Below are 20,174 nucleotides of genomic sequence, written 5' to 3'. Positions count from 1 at the left end.
TTCCTCTTTATGTGTGCAAAAATATTGAATAGTACTTGTCTTTTAGATGACAATGTTATTGCGTTGTAAAATTGTAATCGTTATCTAATCCACGTTAGATATTGATTTATGTCATGGCTGAGGAAATCAATCATTTAGAAAATTCATCTTTGGAAATTCCTAACCACCCGAACCACCAACAGTGAATATGCAGTTTAGTGATAAGTCGGGTAGCTTTGCGTCAGTAGCTGCAATATTTGAGATACCATCCACAAAAAGAAAAAAAATTGTGGTGACAGCTATTTTTTCCAAAGCAGAACCCATATAGTGGACTCATTTCCTGGGCATATGCGAAAAAAAAGGTTCAGTGTAGCATACGTTATATTTGGGATCAAACATTCTCCTTAACCCACAGATTCTAGTACTGTTTTGGTTGACTCCCATCCGGGATTCGAATCTACACCGTCAGAGTCAATCACCTAGTCGCCAGCACACAAAGTCAGCCGCCCTTCCCGCTCAACCCAAGAAAAGTACTAGAATCTGTACTTAACTGATAAAATGTAATCCTAAATATAACATTATGTTACCCTAGCGTTTGTTTGAACCTAAATTTGTATTTTCTCCAGCCTGGACCATCTGAATAAAACTTCCTGGTATCTGTGTTACATCGCTCGCAGTGATTTATGATTAATGGTAAGTAATGCCAAATTCTAAAAAACCCCATAAATACCAATTATGTTGAAAAGGAAACATTTATCTCATATAGACCATAACAACAACAAACATTTCGACGCCCAAAAGTAAGAATACTGAAGTTCTGGTAGGTATGTTGTCCCTGTGAGTTGTTGATGTGATATGTTTTCTCTGATCATCGCATAAATCACGATCCTAAGTTGTTCTCTCTGACGTCCGCGCAACCCGGACAATGTTGTTTTCTCTGACGTCCGCGCTACCCGGACATTGTCGGTTTCTCTGATCCCAGCCCAACATAGACAATATTCTTATCTCCCGACGTTCACGCATTGGAATGCATTACAAGAAGGATTGCCGAGAGGTGATAATACCTTCAATGGACTGTTGATAAAATGTAATTTTATTTCGGGAAAACTGACACTAAAGTTCTGTATTAGAATTACCTTCTTTCAGACAAATTGAGTAAAGTATGCTGTTTTCATAGATCTTCCTACGGAGCATGTGAACCTTTCTTCACATCTCCAACACTTTGAAAGACGATCCAGTCGATTCTTTAATCAGTGATACAGCTGAGAAAGCAACAACAAATTGACACCACATAAACCTTTGATAAGAGTAAGCTCCGTTGATTCTTGGACTTGACTTGGCATGGTAAGCTATGCGATACTGTAGCCCTTTACATCCTTGACAAGAGCCTGGATTTATCGACAAATACACAAAGCCCCAGTTTATGCTTATGATTTGTTCTTAATATGTTTTGTTTGCAGATTTGCCGGCAATTGTTCACAGGTATATTCGGCTGCGAGCCATTTTAACCTGATTGGCTGGCTATATCGATCGTTTTATCTCGCGCGTGGCGTTCGTAGAAATAACTCGTGCGAGATTCAGTACAATTTATGGTACCTAGGCAAGACAAAATAAAGTCAAGTTGGCCAAAGAGACTAATGATTTCATGTGTTTACTTCGGGTCACCATTAACGGGGATTTGAGAATAATGTTACCCAAATAACGTCGCCTATAGAGGTAGATAAGTTTCTTGTTTGTCATATAATGTTTCCGTCATCAAACTACCAAAACATTGTGATATTAATTTTGTCATTGTATGTAACTTTTACCTCAGACAGTTTTATTTGTACATACAATGCATTGATAAATTAATTACCGCTAGGACGCCCTGTGTCACGATGTACAATTTAATTTCGTATGAATTAATTTACATTTTCTATAAATTTGATGATTTGTGACACATGTTTAATGATTTCCATATCACATTTTGAAAATACGATTGTTTTATGAGACCCGAGCAGTTAACCTTTGAACTTTTTAAACCTCAGCACAGAAGAGTTCGTCCGACTTGACGTTCGAGGCAAAATGGCCGCCCCCAGAAAGCACGGATATCCATCGGTTAAACTGGCAGATATTACTGTCCAGGATGATTCGTCGGACAGTGATGCCGAAACGGAACCAGCTAAAGTTTTCCATCGACGCATATCAACTAACCGAGCTATAAAATCGTCTGTAAGTATATATGCCACCATTTTATGGTAACAAGAAATTGCAGAATCGACTCGATTGTGTGTGCTCCGCGTCGGGCGTCTGTTTACAATGAGAACACCTACCGGACGATCCTTTATTAAACGGGCACCTGTTGTGGTTGGTGTTGAAAGGTTACATGTTTTTTGCATCAATATTTTGAATGGACAAAACGGGTTTTGTTTAACGTTTCTCTCATTCTTCACCGTTTCTGTTATAAGTGAAGCACGTGCCACTCATGCCTCGTTGCACATGTCAGATTGGCGAGACGAAGGCGACTGCACGAGAATCTCGTAATGCATGTGCAGTCACGTGCATGTCAGCGAATGTAGGTTGTGTGATTTCTCACAAAGACGTGTTTTTGTTAAGATGTCTGAACGGCTCTCTTACTGTCTAATGGCTGTGACATTTCTCAGGTCAAATGAAAAAAAATAAACAAAACAACAAAAAAAAATAAAAAAAACCAAAACCAAAACATGCCACAGAAAACAATTGAAGTGGAGTTTTAGCATATCATCATAGCCAGTGGCTGCATTTGAACTGATTTTGACAGCAGTGCATTTTAAACATATTAATTCCACACACAGGAAAGAATAAAAGACACCTTATATATGTGAATCTACCCAAATGTATAAATTATCGGTATGGTGTTGTGTATATTATTCGGTTTACTTGTGATCTGTGACTAATGTTAAGTAAAGCGATTGATGGAGAAATTGATCTTCTCCAGCCATGTTGTGTAATTAATTATTGATGCCCATAGGAGATTATTTTGGTAGCTACCTACTACCATCACTTACACTGAAGTCTAGTAATAAATCAAGGCTGTTAAAAACATACTGTTTTTATTTCCAACTGAAACTTTGCATTTACAACTCATTGTCGACAATACATACAACAGAATTAGTTAAAATGTTTGAAGAAACAGCAGAACGACTATTGTTTCCTTTGTATGAATCATTTGAATGAATTTTTTCAAATACCTGAAAATGACAGTGTATATTGTGTACTTCTACGTAAGAGAATGGTTAGCTATTATGAAGGGATTTGTGAGGTGGAACATTAGTATGAATCTCTAATTTCTGGTAATTCTTGTCTCCAATTTTTGTTATGAATAAATAGAATTATCATCTTTTCATATTCCCTACATCAGCTTTCTGCATATAGCTCTACCAAATCTTGATCCCCCTTTTTTTCACTGATTTCTTCTTTCATTTCCTCACAACCTCACCATATTCTCATGAGGCACACCCCATTCCGCCATATACATGCAAATGATGTGTTCCAAACAACTGTTTACTAAATGTGTGTAGCCAAAAGAACCTGCACGTGCTCATCAGTCAGTCCTTGGTTGTAAAATAAATAACATTTGTGATTGATAAAGTCACATGCCAAACAAGCAGGGAGTCTCTCCTCTGGGTTTCTCTATTAATTCTTGCACAATCAATTTCATTGATTTTTCCACTGAATCACAATTCAAAGGATTAGTATGAATATTCAGAGATGATATAAGATGAATATTAATTACAATATGTCTAATTGATAAATATGTACCACCCTTATGTAAGCCATATATTTTCAAATTGCTTTGGGCATTGTGAAATGCTAAGGCTGTTACAATTTATATGCGTGTTTGGTTAATTGAAGCGTAGCCCCTCATGAATTCAACTGATTATTTGTGATCATCAGAACCAAATATTAATGAACGTTTACAATTTTTTTTGAAGAAACATGTTTTACTTTAACCCTTATGTCTTCCTTTCAAAGTGAGATACTAGCAGTAGCACATGTGATGTTAGTTTGCCAAGGCTCCACATGGTAGTGCTGACAATAATTATTACATACCAAATTTGAGTATCATGAGATTACTAGTTATTGCTGTGACAGATATTAACACTTTCAACATGGGCGTTTCATATTGTACGTCAATCACTTTACTACAAATTACAATATTGTTTTCATGAATAATGATTCACGTTCGTTGCCTAATATTTGTGATATGTATCATATTTGTGACATAGTGTATTCATTACAGTCCTATTAAATAAATATATGTCAGTGATTGTTAAAATAACCATTGTGTAATATGTTTTTTACCACATTAATAAGTTAAACCTCCTATGTAAGGGGGCAGCCATTTGATTTTTACGGTAAGGGAGGAAGTAGGTTTTGAGATGCACATATATGTACATGTAGTAGGAACTCAGATATGTTTTTTCAACAAACAGGTGCTGCATGTTCTTTCCATATGTAAAAATAAGGTAGTATATATTCTTTTGGAGAAGAGGCCATTGCAGTGTTAATGATGGTGTTTCAAAGTAACAGGACATTGGGTTCTGTAAGTTTCACTTGTCTGTCTGACCCACTGAAAATTCACAGGACCCACAGAATAAAGTTAAACAAACATTTCAGATTTAAAATTTCTTATAACTGGCATTGAAATTATTAACATTATATGGTAACAAACATAAGATTTCTGAACAGCAAACAAGTGTCACATGCCACAAATAACTTCACACAAAGTCATTGTGAAATATTCAGTCAGAGACTGGGCCTGGTGAGTTGTTGATTTCTGTCTGACCACTGTCGAATCTGCCAAATTTGTCAGAGGGTCAGACACTATACAAGTAAACTGCCATTGGGAAAATCTAGTGGTTAAAATGTTTGCTCATCATGTTGAAGACCCAGGTTTAATTCCCACATGGATGGTGTGTGTGAAGTTTTGGTATACCCTGTCATGATATTGCTGAATTATTGCCAAATGCGGTTGAGACCATAGTCAGGTAATTCAACCTCAGAGTCCTCCAGGTCAGGTAACTAACCCCCCCCCAAATCCTCCAGGTCAGGTAATTCAGTCCCCAAATCCTCCAGGTCAGGTAATTCAACCCCTGAATCCTCCAGGTCAGGTAATTCAACAGCTTAAATCATCCAGACTAGGCAGTTCAATCCCTGAACTCTCCAGGTCAGGTAATTCAATGCCTCAAATCCTCCAGGTCAGGTAGTTCAATCAGCAAATCCTCCAGGTCAGGCAATTCAACACCCCAAATCCTAAAGGTAAGGTAATTTGACCCCCCCAAATCCTCCCTGTCAAGTAATTCGACTCTCCAGATCCTCCAGGTCAGGTAATACCCCCATATCGTTCAGATCAGGAAATTCAACCCCCGAATCCTCCAGGTCAGGTAATTCAACCCCTGAATCCTCCAGGACAGGTAACTCAATCCCCAAATCCTCTAGGTCAGTTAATTGAATCCCCAAATCCACCAGGTCAGATAATTCAATCCCTGAACCCAACAGGTCAGGCAAAGTAACCCCTGAGTCCTCCAGATCAGGTAAATCAGCCCTGAGTCCTCCAGGTCAGGTAATTTGACAACCAATCATCTCCCCACATAAATAGTTATTTTTTCCCCAGAATTCCTCACGTTTGCGCTTCTTCCTGATCAGGTAAATGTTCCCAAGAATCATGAAGTGTAATTACACTCCAGAGTGTCCCAGCTGAGTAATGTTATTCAAGAATGTCCCAGGTTGGTCATGCTCGCTGATATCACCTGCTGTATCTGTTTTTTTTTGTGGGAAGAATTGAAATGATCATTATCGACCATGAAACCCATCGATATGACTGTTGACAATGAGAGTGAATGATGCCGAGTACTGTCAATAAGCCATGTAAACTTAGTTTAAACTGTCCTCAAGCTTCAGCTCTGAGTTATTGCTCCACTGCTCCACACAGTTAGGGTCTAACAATGCTTATAGATATTGAATTATACCCCCAGATGCATAGGGCCAGCCATTTTACTTTTTTAGTTTCTTGGGACGAGGTTGGAGTCTTTTTGATAAAAAAAAGATTTGTTTCATAAACATGCATAAGAACTTCCCCCTCCCCCATTTAAAAAAACAAACAAAAAAACCCAAACAATTGTCCTTTTTCCACAATTAATGTTAAGCTAAGCTTAATTTGTTAGCTGTTTAGTCTTTGTACAGTTAATACGCAATACAGCAATATTCAACCAACACCACTGTAGAGGACACCAGAAAGAGCTTCACATATTGAACCCACTATGCTACCCAACTGTCCTTTTTGTGAAGTGTGTGATATTATCATTGATAAGAGTACTAATAACATGAATACAAATAGTTATCACATTCACAAACTAAGACAGGCATTGTAATTATATCTATAATAATTATGACAGCTATACTACTTTGAATCACCGATTCTATTTTATGACTGAACTATTTTGTCAGGATTCCAGAACATTGCAGGTCCTCTGTACCCAGTGCTTGTCCCCCTTTTTATAGAGATTCCTGGACAGTACAGGTCCTTCATACCCAATGCCTGCACTCTATAGGGATTTCAGAACATTACAGGTCTTCGATACCCAATGCTTGCCTCTGTATACTTCCTGGACAGTACAGGTCCTCTGTGCCCAATGCTTGTCTTTCTATGGGGATTCCAGGACATTATGGGTCCTCTGTACCGAATACTTGTCTCCCGATAGAGATTCCTGGACGGTACAGGTCCTCTGTCCCCAATGCTTGTCTTCGTATAGGGATACCTGGACATTACGGGTCCTCTGTCCCCAATGCTTCTGTCCCTCTAGGAATTCCAGAACAGTATAGGTCATTTATACCCAATGTTTGTCTCCCTATAGAGATTCCAGGAAAGTACAGTTCCTTTATACCCAATGCTTGTCTCACTGTTGAGATAACAGGACAGTACAGGTCCTTTATACCCAATGCTTGTCTCCTTATAGAGATTCCAGGAAAGTACAGTTCCGTTATACCCAATGCTTGTCTCACTGTAGAGATTACAGGACATTACAGAACCTCTATGCCCAAAGCTTGTTTCCTTGTATTGTTTCCAGGACAGAACAGGTTCTCTGTACCCCATTGCTTGTCTCTCTTTAGAGGCTTCAGTACAGGTCCTCCATACCCCATGTTTGTATCCTTATAGAGATACCAGGACAGAACAGGATGCAGCAATGGAAACACCCAAGGTCCACACTGGTGGTGAAAGTTTAACCATCCAGCAAGGTCATGAATGTGACCGTTTCACTGGAGAACTGAAGTAGACTTGTTAGGCTGAGGTTTGTGTTGCTGTTACGGCTTTTGCCTTGTTGTGCCCATTAGCTGAACCTTAATTATGGCTGCAGCTGATGGACACTGGTCAACACAAGTCCAGGCTGCTGCGTTAAGTACCTGACTGGTGGCAGGACACAGGAAGGCAGCCATTACTGCTGTCCTGACCCAGCTGCCATTTGGCCACGGATACTGACAGAGACCTCATTCCCACCTCACTCCAAGACCTCAGCATTGAAGCCAACATGTGCTATTCATGACCTCATGCAGGAGGTGTTGCTGCCTGTCAGACAGCCCATGGACTGGGGGTGCAGGTGCTGGCAGGTGGGTTAGACTAAAGCTTAGTGTTTGAAAATATGTGATTTTCAAACAGACAACATCATTGAAACTGACAAGGAGCCCAAGTAAAAATGGGAAATTCAGAACTGAACCTGTGGATGTGTTTCATTTATGACCATAGCATAACAGTTAGCAGAGGGGAAACATATATGTTTGAGAGACTAAGTGTACAGACTACAGTTTTGGCTGGGGGAAATGGAGGTACAACTTGTAAAGTGAGGTTTGACCTTGTCACTTTATCATATTTGTGTGCCTCGTCATTCACAAACATAGTCTCAGTAATAATATACACAGTCATATTAACAACAAACATGGGCCATATTTGAGCCTTAGTTGGCCATGGAGTGGATCATAGCTGGGTCTTGGTTGGGCTATGACTGGGTCATAGTTGGGCCTTCATTGGGTTGTGTTTGGGTCATAGTTGGATCTGGGTTGGGCTGTGGCTTGGTGATGAATGGGCTATGAGTATGAGGTTAATACTCTCTTAAATAACTCACTATATGTCATGTAGATAAACATGGTTACATCAAGTTGAATTTCTTGATGAACTTGGAGGAACCAACTGCAAACCTTAAGCAGATGAACTGCACAAAGATCATTCATAAAATTGCTGAAAAGCATGTGCATATATCGTGCATGGGAAAAACTGTGTTTTGGGGTAAAGTTTTAAGAATTCACAAATTTCCGCTGAGTTTCATCATCTATTGAACTCAAAACAATAATCTTTTCAATGTTAGGAATTTGTTTTAATATACATCAGCTGTAGGTGGATGGTAACTAGACCTTGGTTGGGCTGTGGGTGGGTGATAACTGGGCCTTGGTTTGGCTGTGGTTTGGCCATGCTTGGGCCTGGCAGGGGGAATGGAGGCGAAGAACCATCTGATATACCAGGAGTTGAATGTTGAATGTTGAATGTTGAATGTTGAATAAGATACATTTTATTTGAGTAATTATTAAACATAGGGTTAGAGATCTGATAGCATAAACCATTGAAGAAATTGGAATATGCCTTTGATGGTGGAGATATTGTATTTTGACATGAAAAATATTTTTCGAACTGAAACAAGGGAAGTATGTTGCCAACCTTTGCTTGCCAGTTTCTTTCTGCTGTGCAACCCAGTTTGTGCTACAGGTAGCCTGTGGTTATACCAAAGACCCAGGTTCTATTCCACACATGGGTACTATGTGTGAAGCTCATTCTCGTGTCCCTTGCCGTGATATTGCTGGAATATTGCTAAAAGCTGTGTAAAACTAAACTCACTCACTCCAGGAGAAAACCTGTGTAGGAGAGAAGAGTATTATCTAATCATGGTAATAAGAGCTTTCATGGACTCTGAGATAAATATAGGTGTTTTGTTGTGAGACAAGTGATGAGTAGAACCTAATAATCAATTATTTATGTTGTCATGAGTCTTTGTTTGGTAGCACCAAATCCAAGCACACCAGTGTCATGAAGGTGTGATCTTCTGCGACCTACATGATTGTAACGAGTTTGAGCTCACACAGTAGGACCTGTTAATGAAATGCCAAGTTTAGGTGTCTTGCAGTAACGTCCAGGACCATTCTCTCCTGATTAACTGACAAATTGCTTGGTGGTGATGAACCTGTTTTGGGGGCTGATTTTAGTACTTGTTCTGAATCATGACTGAATCCAGGATTGGCAGATTACAATCCATTGTTGTAACACGTTTGATAAGTTTGAACGACATGGACTGGGCACAATCATGGAAGGGAAGTCCGCATAAACTGTTAGTGGATGCTTGGTCCTATGATGTCCAGAAGAACACGATTATTCTTGGAATAAGAGAAAGGTGTTGTTTCAGCTTCAGTTGTTCGTTGTTTTGACTCTATCTACTGAAGACAAATGGGTTTTAGATAACAGGAAATGTGTCCATAGAAACATTGATATGTTTTGTTCATGATGGTAACCATGGTAACACTGTTACAACCTGTTTGTGTGTTGTGTTTGCAGAGTTGATGAGACCTACAGAATACCTGGTTGGTGGTTCAAAAAGATCACCCATAAAGGTGACCCAGGGAATACCAATGTGATAACATAGTGAAAACTGATGTGATAACATGAATACCTATGTGACAACATAGTGAAGATGTATGTGAGTGATAACATGGTGAAGACCCATGTGATAATTTTGTGAATGCCTATGTGATAAGGTAGTGAAGACCTATGTGATAACAAGATGAAGACCTATGTGTTAACGTAGTTGAGAACTTTGTGATAACATATTGAAGACCTATATCATCATGTACTGAAGACCTATTTGAAAACACAATGAAGAGCTTTGTAACAAGTATAGGGAATACATGTTTATTGATCTGGGTAGTACCTATGAGCCTATAGAAATAACCCATGTGATGAGGAATATAAGAACTAGATGATGGCCTTGGGAAGACCTGATAAAGACCCAGTGACAGTGGTATATAATTTATAAAAGACCACAGGGCCCTTGCAGGTCTATGACCTGTGTAAGGTGTTACATACAACAGAATGATTGGTTGATGTCCTGTGTAGGATGTTACATACATCAGAATGACAGAATGAATACAAGATCAGACTCTGAAACTTTGCTATGTTGGATTCAACCCATGTATTCACCTTTCTCACCCAAGTGATTAGCCAGCGTAATAGTGATAGGTGGGTGGGTACCATTAACCCTGATGCCCGGGATGGGTAGGTGATTAGTTGGCCCCGAGTACACATCTCAATACCCGGACACATTACGATCATATGACAAATAGATTAAACAATGTAATGTTATTCTGTTGAATTGTCTTTGAAGATTTAGACATAATTACAGTGACTTCATTTGAATGTAATATATGGTTGAAAACCCTGAAATTTTACCCTTCGAGCTGAGGAATATACTGCCATTTGTTATGATTTTGATGTCTGGTGTTAATGTAACAAGTATCCGTGTAGGGTACTGTAATAAGGAAGGAGTGCCCAGGTAGCAAGTTTGGACCTTTCCTAGCTCTACAACATAACCAAACAAAAATAAAAAATATAGCTTAAAATAAAAAATAGAGCTTAAAATAAAAAGTAGAGCTTAAAATAAAAAATAGAGCTTAAAATAAAAAATAATAGGAATCAAACTCATGTCTGTAACCCATGTTTGCTGAGCTTGATGCTGTTGTTCTACCTTTGGACCATCACAACATAAAGCCATTGTTTACCACACTCCATCACTCGGACCAGCCAATGATGTACCTGCAGAGCAACATACCGTCACTGTGTGCCAGACATCATTGCTTCGACAAACCGAGGATGATGAGGAATTAAGTCCCTTGTGTAATAATTCAAACATTTCTGTTTAAACTAGTTTCCATGGATTAGATCACGCTGGCTGATATTGACCTGAAACTTCCCCACAACCCATAACTGTTTGACTACATTGACCGAATTTTGGATACATTTCAAATGGAAATATGGAAATCCTTTGTTTTGAGAGGACTCCACATACTGGATGTGAAAACCATTCCTTATGACAAGCGCGCCGCAGCGGCATGTTTTTTATGTAATGATTTCGGCTTCAATCTATGAATGCTATAGGGGAAAAAAGGACAGTTGGCATGATGCCAGATCTAAGTCAACAGTCCTCTGTGTACTTCCTCTTTGCATGGGATGCTGGGATACGATAACATGTTTTGGTTGTAGTGATTGATAAATTGTTAAAGCTGCTTCGTCTAGATTCAGGGACCGAATATGCAATTTGGTTTTCCTGAGTGTTGTAAAGTTTATTGGTGTTTTTGTTCGTCATGCTTGATCCAGGGTGTTATGTCGCCAGTTTTCATTACAATATTTCATCACTGCAGTTGGTTTAGTCTCTGTTGTCTCAGCAAAGAATCTTTGCGGCTTATGAGTGTGATTTGCAGGATGTCTCTTTTAAGCACTTTTCATTCTAACCAGACTTGGTTCATGGTTTTATGGTCATGGAATAAAGGTGTATTATCTTCATAAATGATGAGGGTAGCCTACTGGTCACAGCGTTTCCTTGTCAAGCCGAAGACCTGGTTCATTTCTCCACCTGGGTACAATGTGTGATGTCCATTTCTGGTATCTCCCTCTGTGATATAGCTAGAAGATTGCTAAAAGTGACATAAAAACTAAACTCACTCACTGACTAACTAATGACTGTGGATGGAATTTGTGACAGGTACCAAATGTTTTATTGGAAACTTTGTGCAGGTGACACAAGGTCCTTAGGTACCACTTCTTGTGGTAGAATGCAAGGCATTTGATTGGATGGTCAGGCTCAGTTGATAATTCCAGATATCAGATGTTGCTCCTGATATCAACCACCCTCCTTTCTCCTTGACTGTAATATTTTCCTGTCTGAATTATTATGACCGGAATATTGGTGATTGTGTCAAAAACAGTACATAAAAAGTCTTGATTACTAGCTTTTTCCAGAAAACAGCTTGACCTGTGCTTCAGCCAGGCAGCGCCTTTTCACCATTCATGCTACAAAATATGCAGTGGCATGCTTTTTCAATCTTAAAACGTACACATTGGCACAACATAATGGTACAACATAATAATATCCGCAAGTCTTCTATGGCAAAAGTCTCAACTGCATTGGCATACATTTTAGTAGTTACGGTGCCAATTGGAAACACTGACAAACATCCTGGCTAAAGTACTGCATGACAATGACAGTGGTGAAATTATAAATGCGTAATAAAGGCTTGGAAAGGGAAAAAATATATCTGTTACAAAGCTGTAATTTTATAGAACTCCATGAGTTCATGGCTGCAAAGGTCATGTAAGGCTCAATAGTTTACTATCTGGAGTTACACTGAGTTTGTCCATGTGTATCTTGTACGGTCAGCACTGTACCGGTGCTTGCATGTTTCAGTTAAGTATAAAATGTCTTGAGACCAGTATTACTCCAAATATCCTTCTACATCAAGTGGCCTACCATCACATGACTAATATGCTGTTCAAAATATGTCAGTCACTCAACTCAGCTAAACCCAATGGAACCAACACAACAGCCACCAAACAACCACTTGCTATGATATTATCTGAAATACTGTTCAGAGTATTCAGTCATATATAGTCCCACCAAGAACCCAACCCAACCCAGACTGCCTATCAAGGTGTAGTGGTAAGTGTCTGCCTGAAGAGTGGAAGGTCATGGGTTTGATCCCTAGCTGCATCATACCAAAAGACATTAAAATATGATACTTGTTGGTCCCTGCTTTGCGCTCACCATTAATGGGTACAACAAGGACTGGTTGGCTCAGAGTCGGTGTAATATGTGTGAGTGAGATATTCATGTTTAACTGTGGCATGGTGTTCCAGTATCTAGCACTATAAAATCAGCTGAAGTCTGGACTGGTAAAGCAGGCATGCATACACACCCATGCACATCGTCATATGAGTGATGTTAAAAACCATTTCACCTCATCTAGCCCAGATAGATATAGACATATATCCATCTGTCCATCCATCCATCCGACCTGTAACTAGAAACACACACGCATCATCCATCCTACCAGCCAACCAACCAACCAACCTGTTAGGTATGATGTCATCATGTTTTCCACATGAAATAAGGGCTAATAGTGTCCTTGTGTTTCATAATTTGGTGGAACAAAAGTGAAAAAACACCATCCCTTCATTATAGCTGTTAGCTGAGTGCATCTGTCATGTTTGTTGTCACAGCACGAGTAATGGGTGGCTTCGTGACTGACGTTGGCTTGTGACTAATCACACAAATCTGAAGGTGACATCGCCTGGACATGGGTGAATCATCAAATTGGGTTGGAAATGTCAGGGCGTGTTCACGGAATCTGTCATGTGGTGGAAGGTTCATACCATAGGAACAAGAATGATGAATGTTGTTGACTTCATGTAGTAGTAGTAGTAGTAGTAGTAGTAGTGGTGATGGTAGTAGTGGTGGTGGTGCTAGTGGTGGTAGTAGTGGTGGTGGTGGTGGTGGTGATGGTGGTAGTAGTAGTAGTAGTAGTAGTGGTGTGGTGGTGGTAGTAGTAGTAGTAGTGGTGTGGTGGTGGTAGTAGTTAGTAGTAGAAGTTGTAGATGCAGTAGCTGTATTAGCAGTAGTAGTGGTAGTTGCAGTCGCAATAGCAGTAGCAGCAGCAGCAGCAGCAGCAGTAGTAGTAGTTGTTGTTGTTGTTGCAGTCGTAGTAGTAAGAGAATTAGAAGCAGCAGCAGCAGCGAAGCAGCAGTAGTAGTTGTTGTTGCAGTCACAGTAGTAGCAGCAGCAGCAGGAGTAGCAGAATCAGCAGCCTTACCTGACCTCTGTCCAAGATATCCACCACAAGCAGGTGGTCAGATTAAATGTTGTTTTTCTCATATCTTGGACCAGAGTAGCTTAGATGTGAGAAACAATTAATATTTATTTCTTTAATAACATGAAAATATGAAAAAACGTTATAAATTAGTATATGTTATTTAGGACTATAAGGATGACGTATCATTTATTAAACAACAAGTATTTGGTGCAATTAAGCACTCTTAGATGCTCTCTGATAATGACTTCAGTCTTTTTTCAGATACTGTTATAGCGTCATTCATGGCTTACCTTCGCATCGTGGAGAACTGTCTCCCTTCAGTTTTCTTTATAACGAGGGGGTTGACCAAAAGTTATCAGGTGAACTCAATAATCATGATTAGTGATCCATATCACAGAAATTGTGAATGAAGATTTCGTGTGATTATTCATGAATTCAAAGTGCAATATTTTAGGGGAAATTTGTTGGAGGATAGGTATACCAGTCATGTTGTTATAATGAAACTAGATTATATCAACCAGTGTTATGTACAAATACCGACTAATGGATTTGCTGGGATTGGTAAGTGTGGTTTGTGTGGTCCACAGACCCTATATATTGACACTGATGTTGAAGTGCATTAAACACAGAACTGATAATCTGACACCTCATTAATGAGGGCTTTATTGCATGGCTAGATCTGTCAGGGGAAAAGTGATCAGGTAGAGGGTTGTCACTGTAAGTTTTGTTCAGGCTTGAGATTAGGGATCACGTAGGCTCGCATTGAATGATAAGGCGTGTTAGTCATAGGAGGACTATTGCAACAAGGCCGCTAGTTTGTCCTGAATGTTTGACGGTGATTATGAACATAATCCGGCGTCAAGGTTTGGTAGGTATGATGGAGTCACTTAATCTGAGCTGGTCATAGAATGGATTGATTCTGATACTCTGATAGTTGTGTATGCATGTAGGGTAGGTGTGCTCATTTGTCCTTGTGTATGATCAGGGCATTGTTTTGTATTACAGTGATTTTGTAGGTTGTGGTATGTGTCAGTCAAATCTAACCAGTCTGGCTGTAACCTCCACGTCAAGTCCTCGGAATTAAATATTTCATCACATCTTTTTCTACAATACGGCCCCAAGACACCCATTGCACTTAAATTCCACCCCAGTGAAGCTCCACAGTTCTATTCCAGTTCCGCACTCTCTCTTCCCCTCTCATACACACACCTTTGACATCCAAACTTGATCAAAGACGGCTGCAAATCACCTCCCATGACCCAATCACTTTTAATCAAACCCTCACCCAAATGAGTTCCTCCTATCCTGTCAATTTTGTATACATTTCAGCCACTCCATACCATTTGTACAGCCTTGGTGCAGTCAATTAAATTTTATCACTCCCAAACCACACTGCCATCTCATTCTTTCCCACATCACCCTCTATTCTTCCCCCATGTTGCTTCCATTCAACCCAGAGTCAACCCTCAACCCACCCCATTCAACCCAGAGTCAACCCTCAACCCACCCCATTCAACCGTCAACCCACCCCATTCAACTCAGTCAACCCTCAAACCATCCCATTCAACCCAGAGTCAACCCTCAACCCACCCCATTCAACCTAGAGTCAACCCTCAAACCACCGATTCAACCCAAAGTCCACCAGAGTCAAACCTCAAACCACCCCATTCAACCCAGAGTCAACCTTCAAACCACCCAATTCTACCCAAAGTCCACCAGAGTCAACCCTCAAACCACCCCATTCAACCCAGTCAAACCTCAAACCACCATCATTTAACCCAGAGTCTACCATCCAACTGCCCAATTCAACCTGGAGTCAATCCTCCAACTGCCCCATTCAATCCCGACAACACCCAAAACCTTGCGTCATTTTTTTTGTTGAAGTGCTGTCCAATGTCACTGTTTGGCAGTCAAGCACTAATATAACAATGTGGCCATTCAGTAACAGCAAACAGTGTTGTCCTACAGTAAGCACGAGGAAGATGAATGAGGCAACTTGATTGCCTCAGGTTGACTCAAGATACCACTGTAATCATCAGAGCCTTGACGTCATGGAGCTATGGATGTAACTGCATTCAGTTGTACCACCGCTACACCTCTACCCTGACTGTACCACCACTACACCTGTACCCTGACTGTACCACCACTACACCTGTACCCTGACTGTACCACCACTACATCTGTACCTGACTGTACCACCACTACATCTGTACCCTGACTGTACCACCACTACACCTGTACCTGACTGCACCACACCTGTACTCTGATTGTATCATCATTACACCTGTACCCTGACTGTATCACACCTCTACTCTGAACCACCACTCTACCTGTACCCTGACTGGATCACCACTCACCTGTAACTTGGCTGTACCACACCTGTACTGTGATTGTATCATCATTACACCTGTACCCTGACTGTATCACACCTCTACTCTGACTGTACCACCACTACACCTGTACCTAACTGTACCACCGCTACAGTTGTACCTGCCTGTACCACCACTACACCTGTTACCTACTGTGCCACCACTACACCTGTTACCTGACTGTACCACCACTACACATGTGCCTGACTGTACCACCACTACACCTGTACCTGACTGTACCACCCTACACATGTACAATGTCTTTACCACCTCTGCACCTGTACCTTGACTGTACCAGCCCTATACTTGTACCCTGACTGTACCATGACCACACCTGTTCCCTGACTGTACTACTACACCTGTACCTGACTGTACCACCATCATGACACCTGTACCCTGACTGTACCACCACTACACATGTGCCTGACTGTACCACCACTACACCTGTACCTGACTGTACCACCACTACACCTGTACCTGACTGTACCACCGCTACACGTGTTGCCTGACTGTACCACCACTACACCTGTACCTGACTGTACCACCACTACACCTGTACCTGACTGTACCACCACTACACATGTGCCTGACTGTACCACCACTACACATGTGCCTGACTGTACCACCACTACACCTGTACCCTGACTATACCACCACTGCACCTGTACCTAACTGTACCACCACTACACATGTACAATGTCTTTACCACCTCTGCACCTGTACCTTGACTGTACCAGCCCTATACTTGTACCCTGACTGTACCACAACTACACCTGTCCCCTGACTGTACCACTGCACCTATACCTGACTGTACCACCATCATGACACCTGTACCCTGACTGTATCACCGCCACTGCACCCATAGCCTGTCTGTACCACCTCAATACCTGTACCATGACTGTTTGCGCAACTTGTGTTTGAGATTTTGAACTGTATACAACTTTATCATGGGAGCTCCAGTGCCCCTTTCAACACATGTCATTCAGATCAGTTGAAGTGGCTGCTGAAATGTGTGTTTCCAGGGTATGTATTTGAACATACATGGTGGTATAATGCCCTTGATCACTTGAAGATGGGTTGTTCCAGGTGTAACTGTGTCTATCTCTGTTTGCAGACGTGCACCAAAGAAGGCTACCTAATGAAACAGACCAGCTCTTTCCAGGTGCGTATCAATGTTGATCACTTTGCAGAGATTGGGAGAGACAGAACATATACACATTTCAGTGGATGGGATGAGAAAGCTACACCTTTGCAGTATTTAAATTAGGTGTCAGTTATGAATGGTACTTAACTCTTTCACAGTGGTAAAATATTCATGAAAATATTAAGGTTATGCCTGTATATTCAGTTTTGAAATTTTAATTGTTTTGTTTTTGTGAAAAATTGTTCAAGGCATTTTGTTCAAAAGTCTGCGTGCGTGCGTGCGTGCGTGCGTGCGTGCGTGCGTGCGTGCGTGCGTGCGTGCGTGCGTGCGTGCGTGCGTGCGTGCGTGCGTGCGTGCGTGCGTGCGTGCGTGCGTGCGTGCGTGCGTGCGTGCGTGCGCGCGCGCGCGTGAGAAATAGAAATTTAGAAAATGAAGATTACTTTCTTTGTGGGAGAGAATTTAGTCCTAGGCCAAATGCTAGTGAAGTCCCTATCTTTTAGGATCTTTCACCAACAGTAAAAGTCTAATCCAGTAATTAGTAACACCCCCCACCCTCCAGTTCTTCTTGGTGATATGGAACTAGTGACAGGATGTATCAGGGTACCAAAAACAAACAAGGTTTTAACCGTTTATCCCACTATCCAACTACTGCCCACGTGTTCACAGACCAACTTCACGAGTATTGACCGCATGGCCTAAAGCACTGGTGATCATCGTGATCAATATATGCAGTATGGAAGATAAGGCCAGGTTATCATATTATCACATTTTGATGGTATCTCTTCCTTTGGCCTGACAGTAGACTAAGACAAGATTTAAAGAGGCTCTTGATATTGAATGAAAAAGGAAAAATAATGTATCTTTGAAAGTAATCCAAAGTTTCCAGAAAACATGTATGCTTTTATTCCCATTAAACACTGGCATTGGCCTGTACTATGTGAACTTTCTTGATTTGCTGATTAGAGAGAGATAGTAGCCATAGACTGGAGATACAGATTTGTGCTGAGCAAGTTCCATGGTCTAAGGGAGACAATTCTTGCAGTTTGCTTTCCCTTGTGTTAATGGGCTCAGCTTTGATCATAGGGAAAGTTTTTATTGACTCACTGCCAGTGCACATCTAGTTTCCACATACAGTAGGGCTTTATTCATGAGTGGGCTTAGAAAACCCCATAGAAACATACAACAATGGAATTATTTAGAAAACTAAGAACATGTCAGTTTAGTAGGGCCTGAGAGTTCACACTGGGTGAAAATATATACCAGTTAGTGGCCACTGATATATTTGTTGAAAGTAGTGGTTTATGTTGAATGTTGAACACTGTTCATGTCAAGGTTTTGTGTCAGATATTTTTGGTTACATTTGGTGGAGGAATTAAAGGAACTATTTTGTTTGTCTGGTTTTGAATTTGTTTACTCTCAACCTTTGAAGATGGGTTAGAATTGTGTTCTGCAAGTCATGCTTATTTTAAGAGGTGACTAAATTTTTTTGGGTGGTCAGGTTCGCTGACTTGGTTGACACGTCATCGGTTCCCAGTTGCAAAATGTATGTCTTTATATCCTAACTGCATAGATCAATGCCCTTGCTGTTGATCACTGGAATGTGGATTCCAGACTCGATTTACAGACTGTTACCATATAGCTGGAATATTTCTGAGTGCAGCGTAAGACTACAGATCAACTGAGTACTCTCTGAAATCATGTTTGACTTTAGATTAATGTCTTATTTTTCTCCATGCAGCGCTGGAAGCGGCGGTATTTCAAACTACAGGGCAGGAGACTCTACTATGCAAAGGATACCAAGGTTAGTGTTTTCCAAGAACAACTTTATGGAATCAGATTTTTTACATTAATGCACTATATTCTATAGAATGAATTGTCTGATCAACTGAAGAACATCCAGGCTTTTTAAATTTTGGTTTTTGGTTCAAAACAAAGTCTGAGCATCATATCATGTGTCCTAAATGACAGGAAACAAACTGAAGGGATCTGTTCTGAATGTGAATTATGAAGATTTTTCCAAATATTGAAACTGTACATACCATATAACATTGGGCAATCTGCATTGGTTCCATTGAATAAAGATTTGTGTTCTGTCTAGGATTTTCTTGCAATTGAACCACCAATTCTGAACCATGTTGGTTGAGAAATGAAGCTGAATTCTTTTACAACGTTAACATCTTGTTTGCGGAGAAATGCAAACTGCCTCTTTTTCATTTGGTGGTCAGGTGGTTCGAGAACACATTACGGTTCGTGGGAGGTGATCTGAGAACATGTTATTGTTGAACATTGTATACGAACACATTACTGTTGAATGTTGTGTTAGAACATATTACTATTGAACATGGTATACGAACACATTACTGTTGAATGTGGTATACGAACACATTACTGTTGAATGTGGTATAAGAACACATTACTGTTGAACATGGTATAGATACAGCTGCACTCTGTGATTGTCTAAGTTTAGGGTCACTGTGACATAACAAGCTGTTATACATCCTGATGTAGATTTCATGTCACATTTGTATCTGTTTCATTTGACCCTGACTCAGCTTTGGAAAGGAGTTGTTTATAGACTTGTTTGAAATAAATCTTGAGTCTACCATGATATTGTTATATTCCTCTGATTTTCCAACACAGTATGTACTTTTTAAAAATCTAAATAATGATTTAAAATAAATTTCGAGCTATTTTAATTTTGTTAGAAATATCTCTGATTTTCCAACACAGTATGTTTATGCCCGAAATATCTTCATGAAAACAGT

General features: G+C 40.3%; 1 protein-coding gene across 1 annotated transcript in view; it reads left to right on the top strand.

Annotated features, from left to right (window-relative positions):
- The first annotated feature begins 637 nt into the window (after window positions 1-637).
- Window positions 638-20,174, top strand: part of LOC137281457 (diacylglycerol kinase delta-like) — a 153,606-nt gene continuing 134,069 nt past the window's right edge. The window contains exons 1-4 of the mRNA XM_067812695.1: window positions 638-672; window positions 2,007-2,190; window positions 17,380-17,427; window positions 19,148-19,210. Coding sequence (XP_067668796.1) covers window positions 2,044-2,190; window positions 17,380-17,427; window positions 19,148-19,210 — 258 coding nt within the window. The 5' untranslated portion in view covers window positions 638-672; window positions 2,007-2,043. The remainder of the gene's footprint in view (window positions 673-2,006; window positions 2,191-17,379; window positions 17,428-19,147; window positions 19,211-20,174) is intronic.

This window comes from Haliotis asinina, chromosome 4 (assembly GCF_037392515.1).
Source record: "Haliotis asinina isolate JCU_RB_2024 chromosome 4, JCU_Hal_asi_v2, whole genome shotgun sequence".
Taxonomy (NCBI): domain Eukaryota; kingdom Metazoa; phylum Mollusca; class Gastropoda; order Lepetellida; family Haliotidae; genus Haliotis; species Haliotis asinina.
This window is presented reverse-complemented; position numbering and strand designations above follow the sequence as displayed.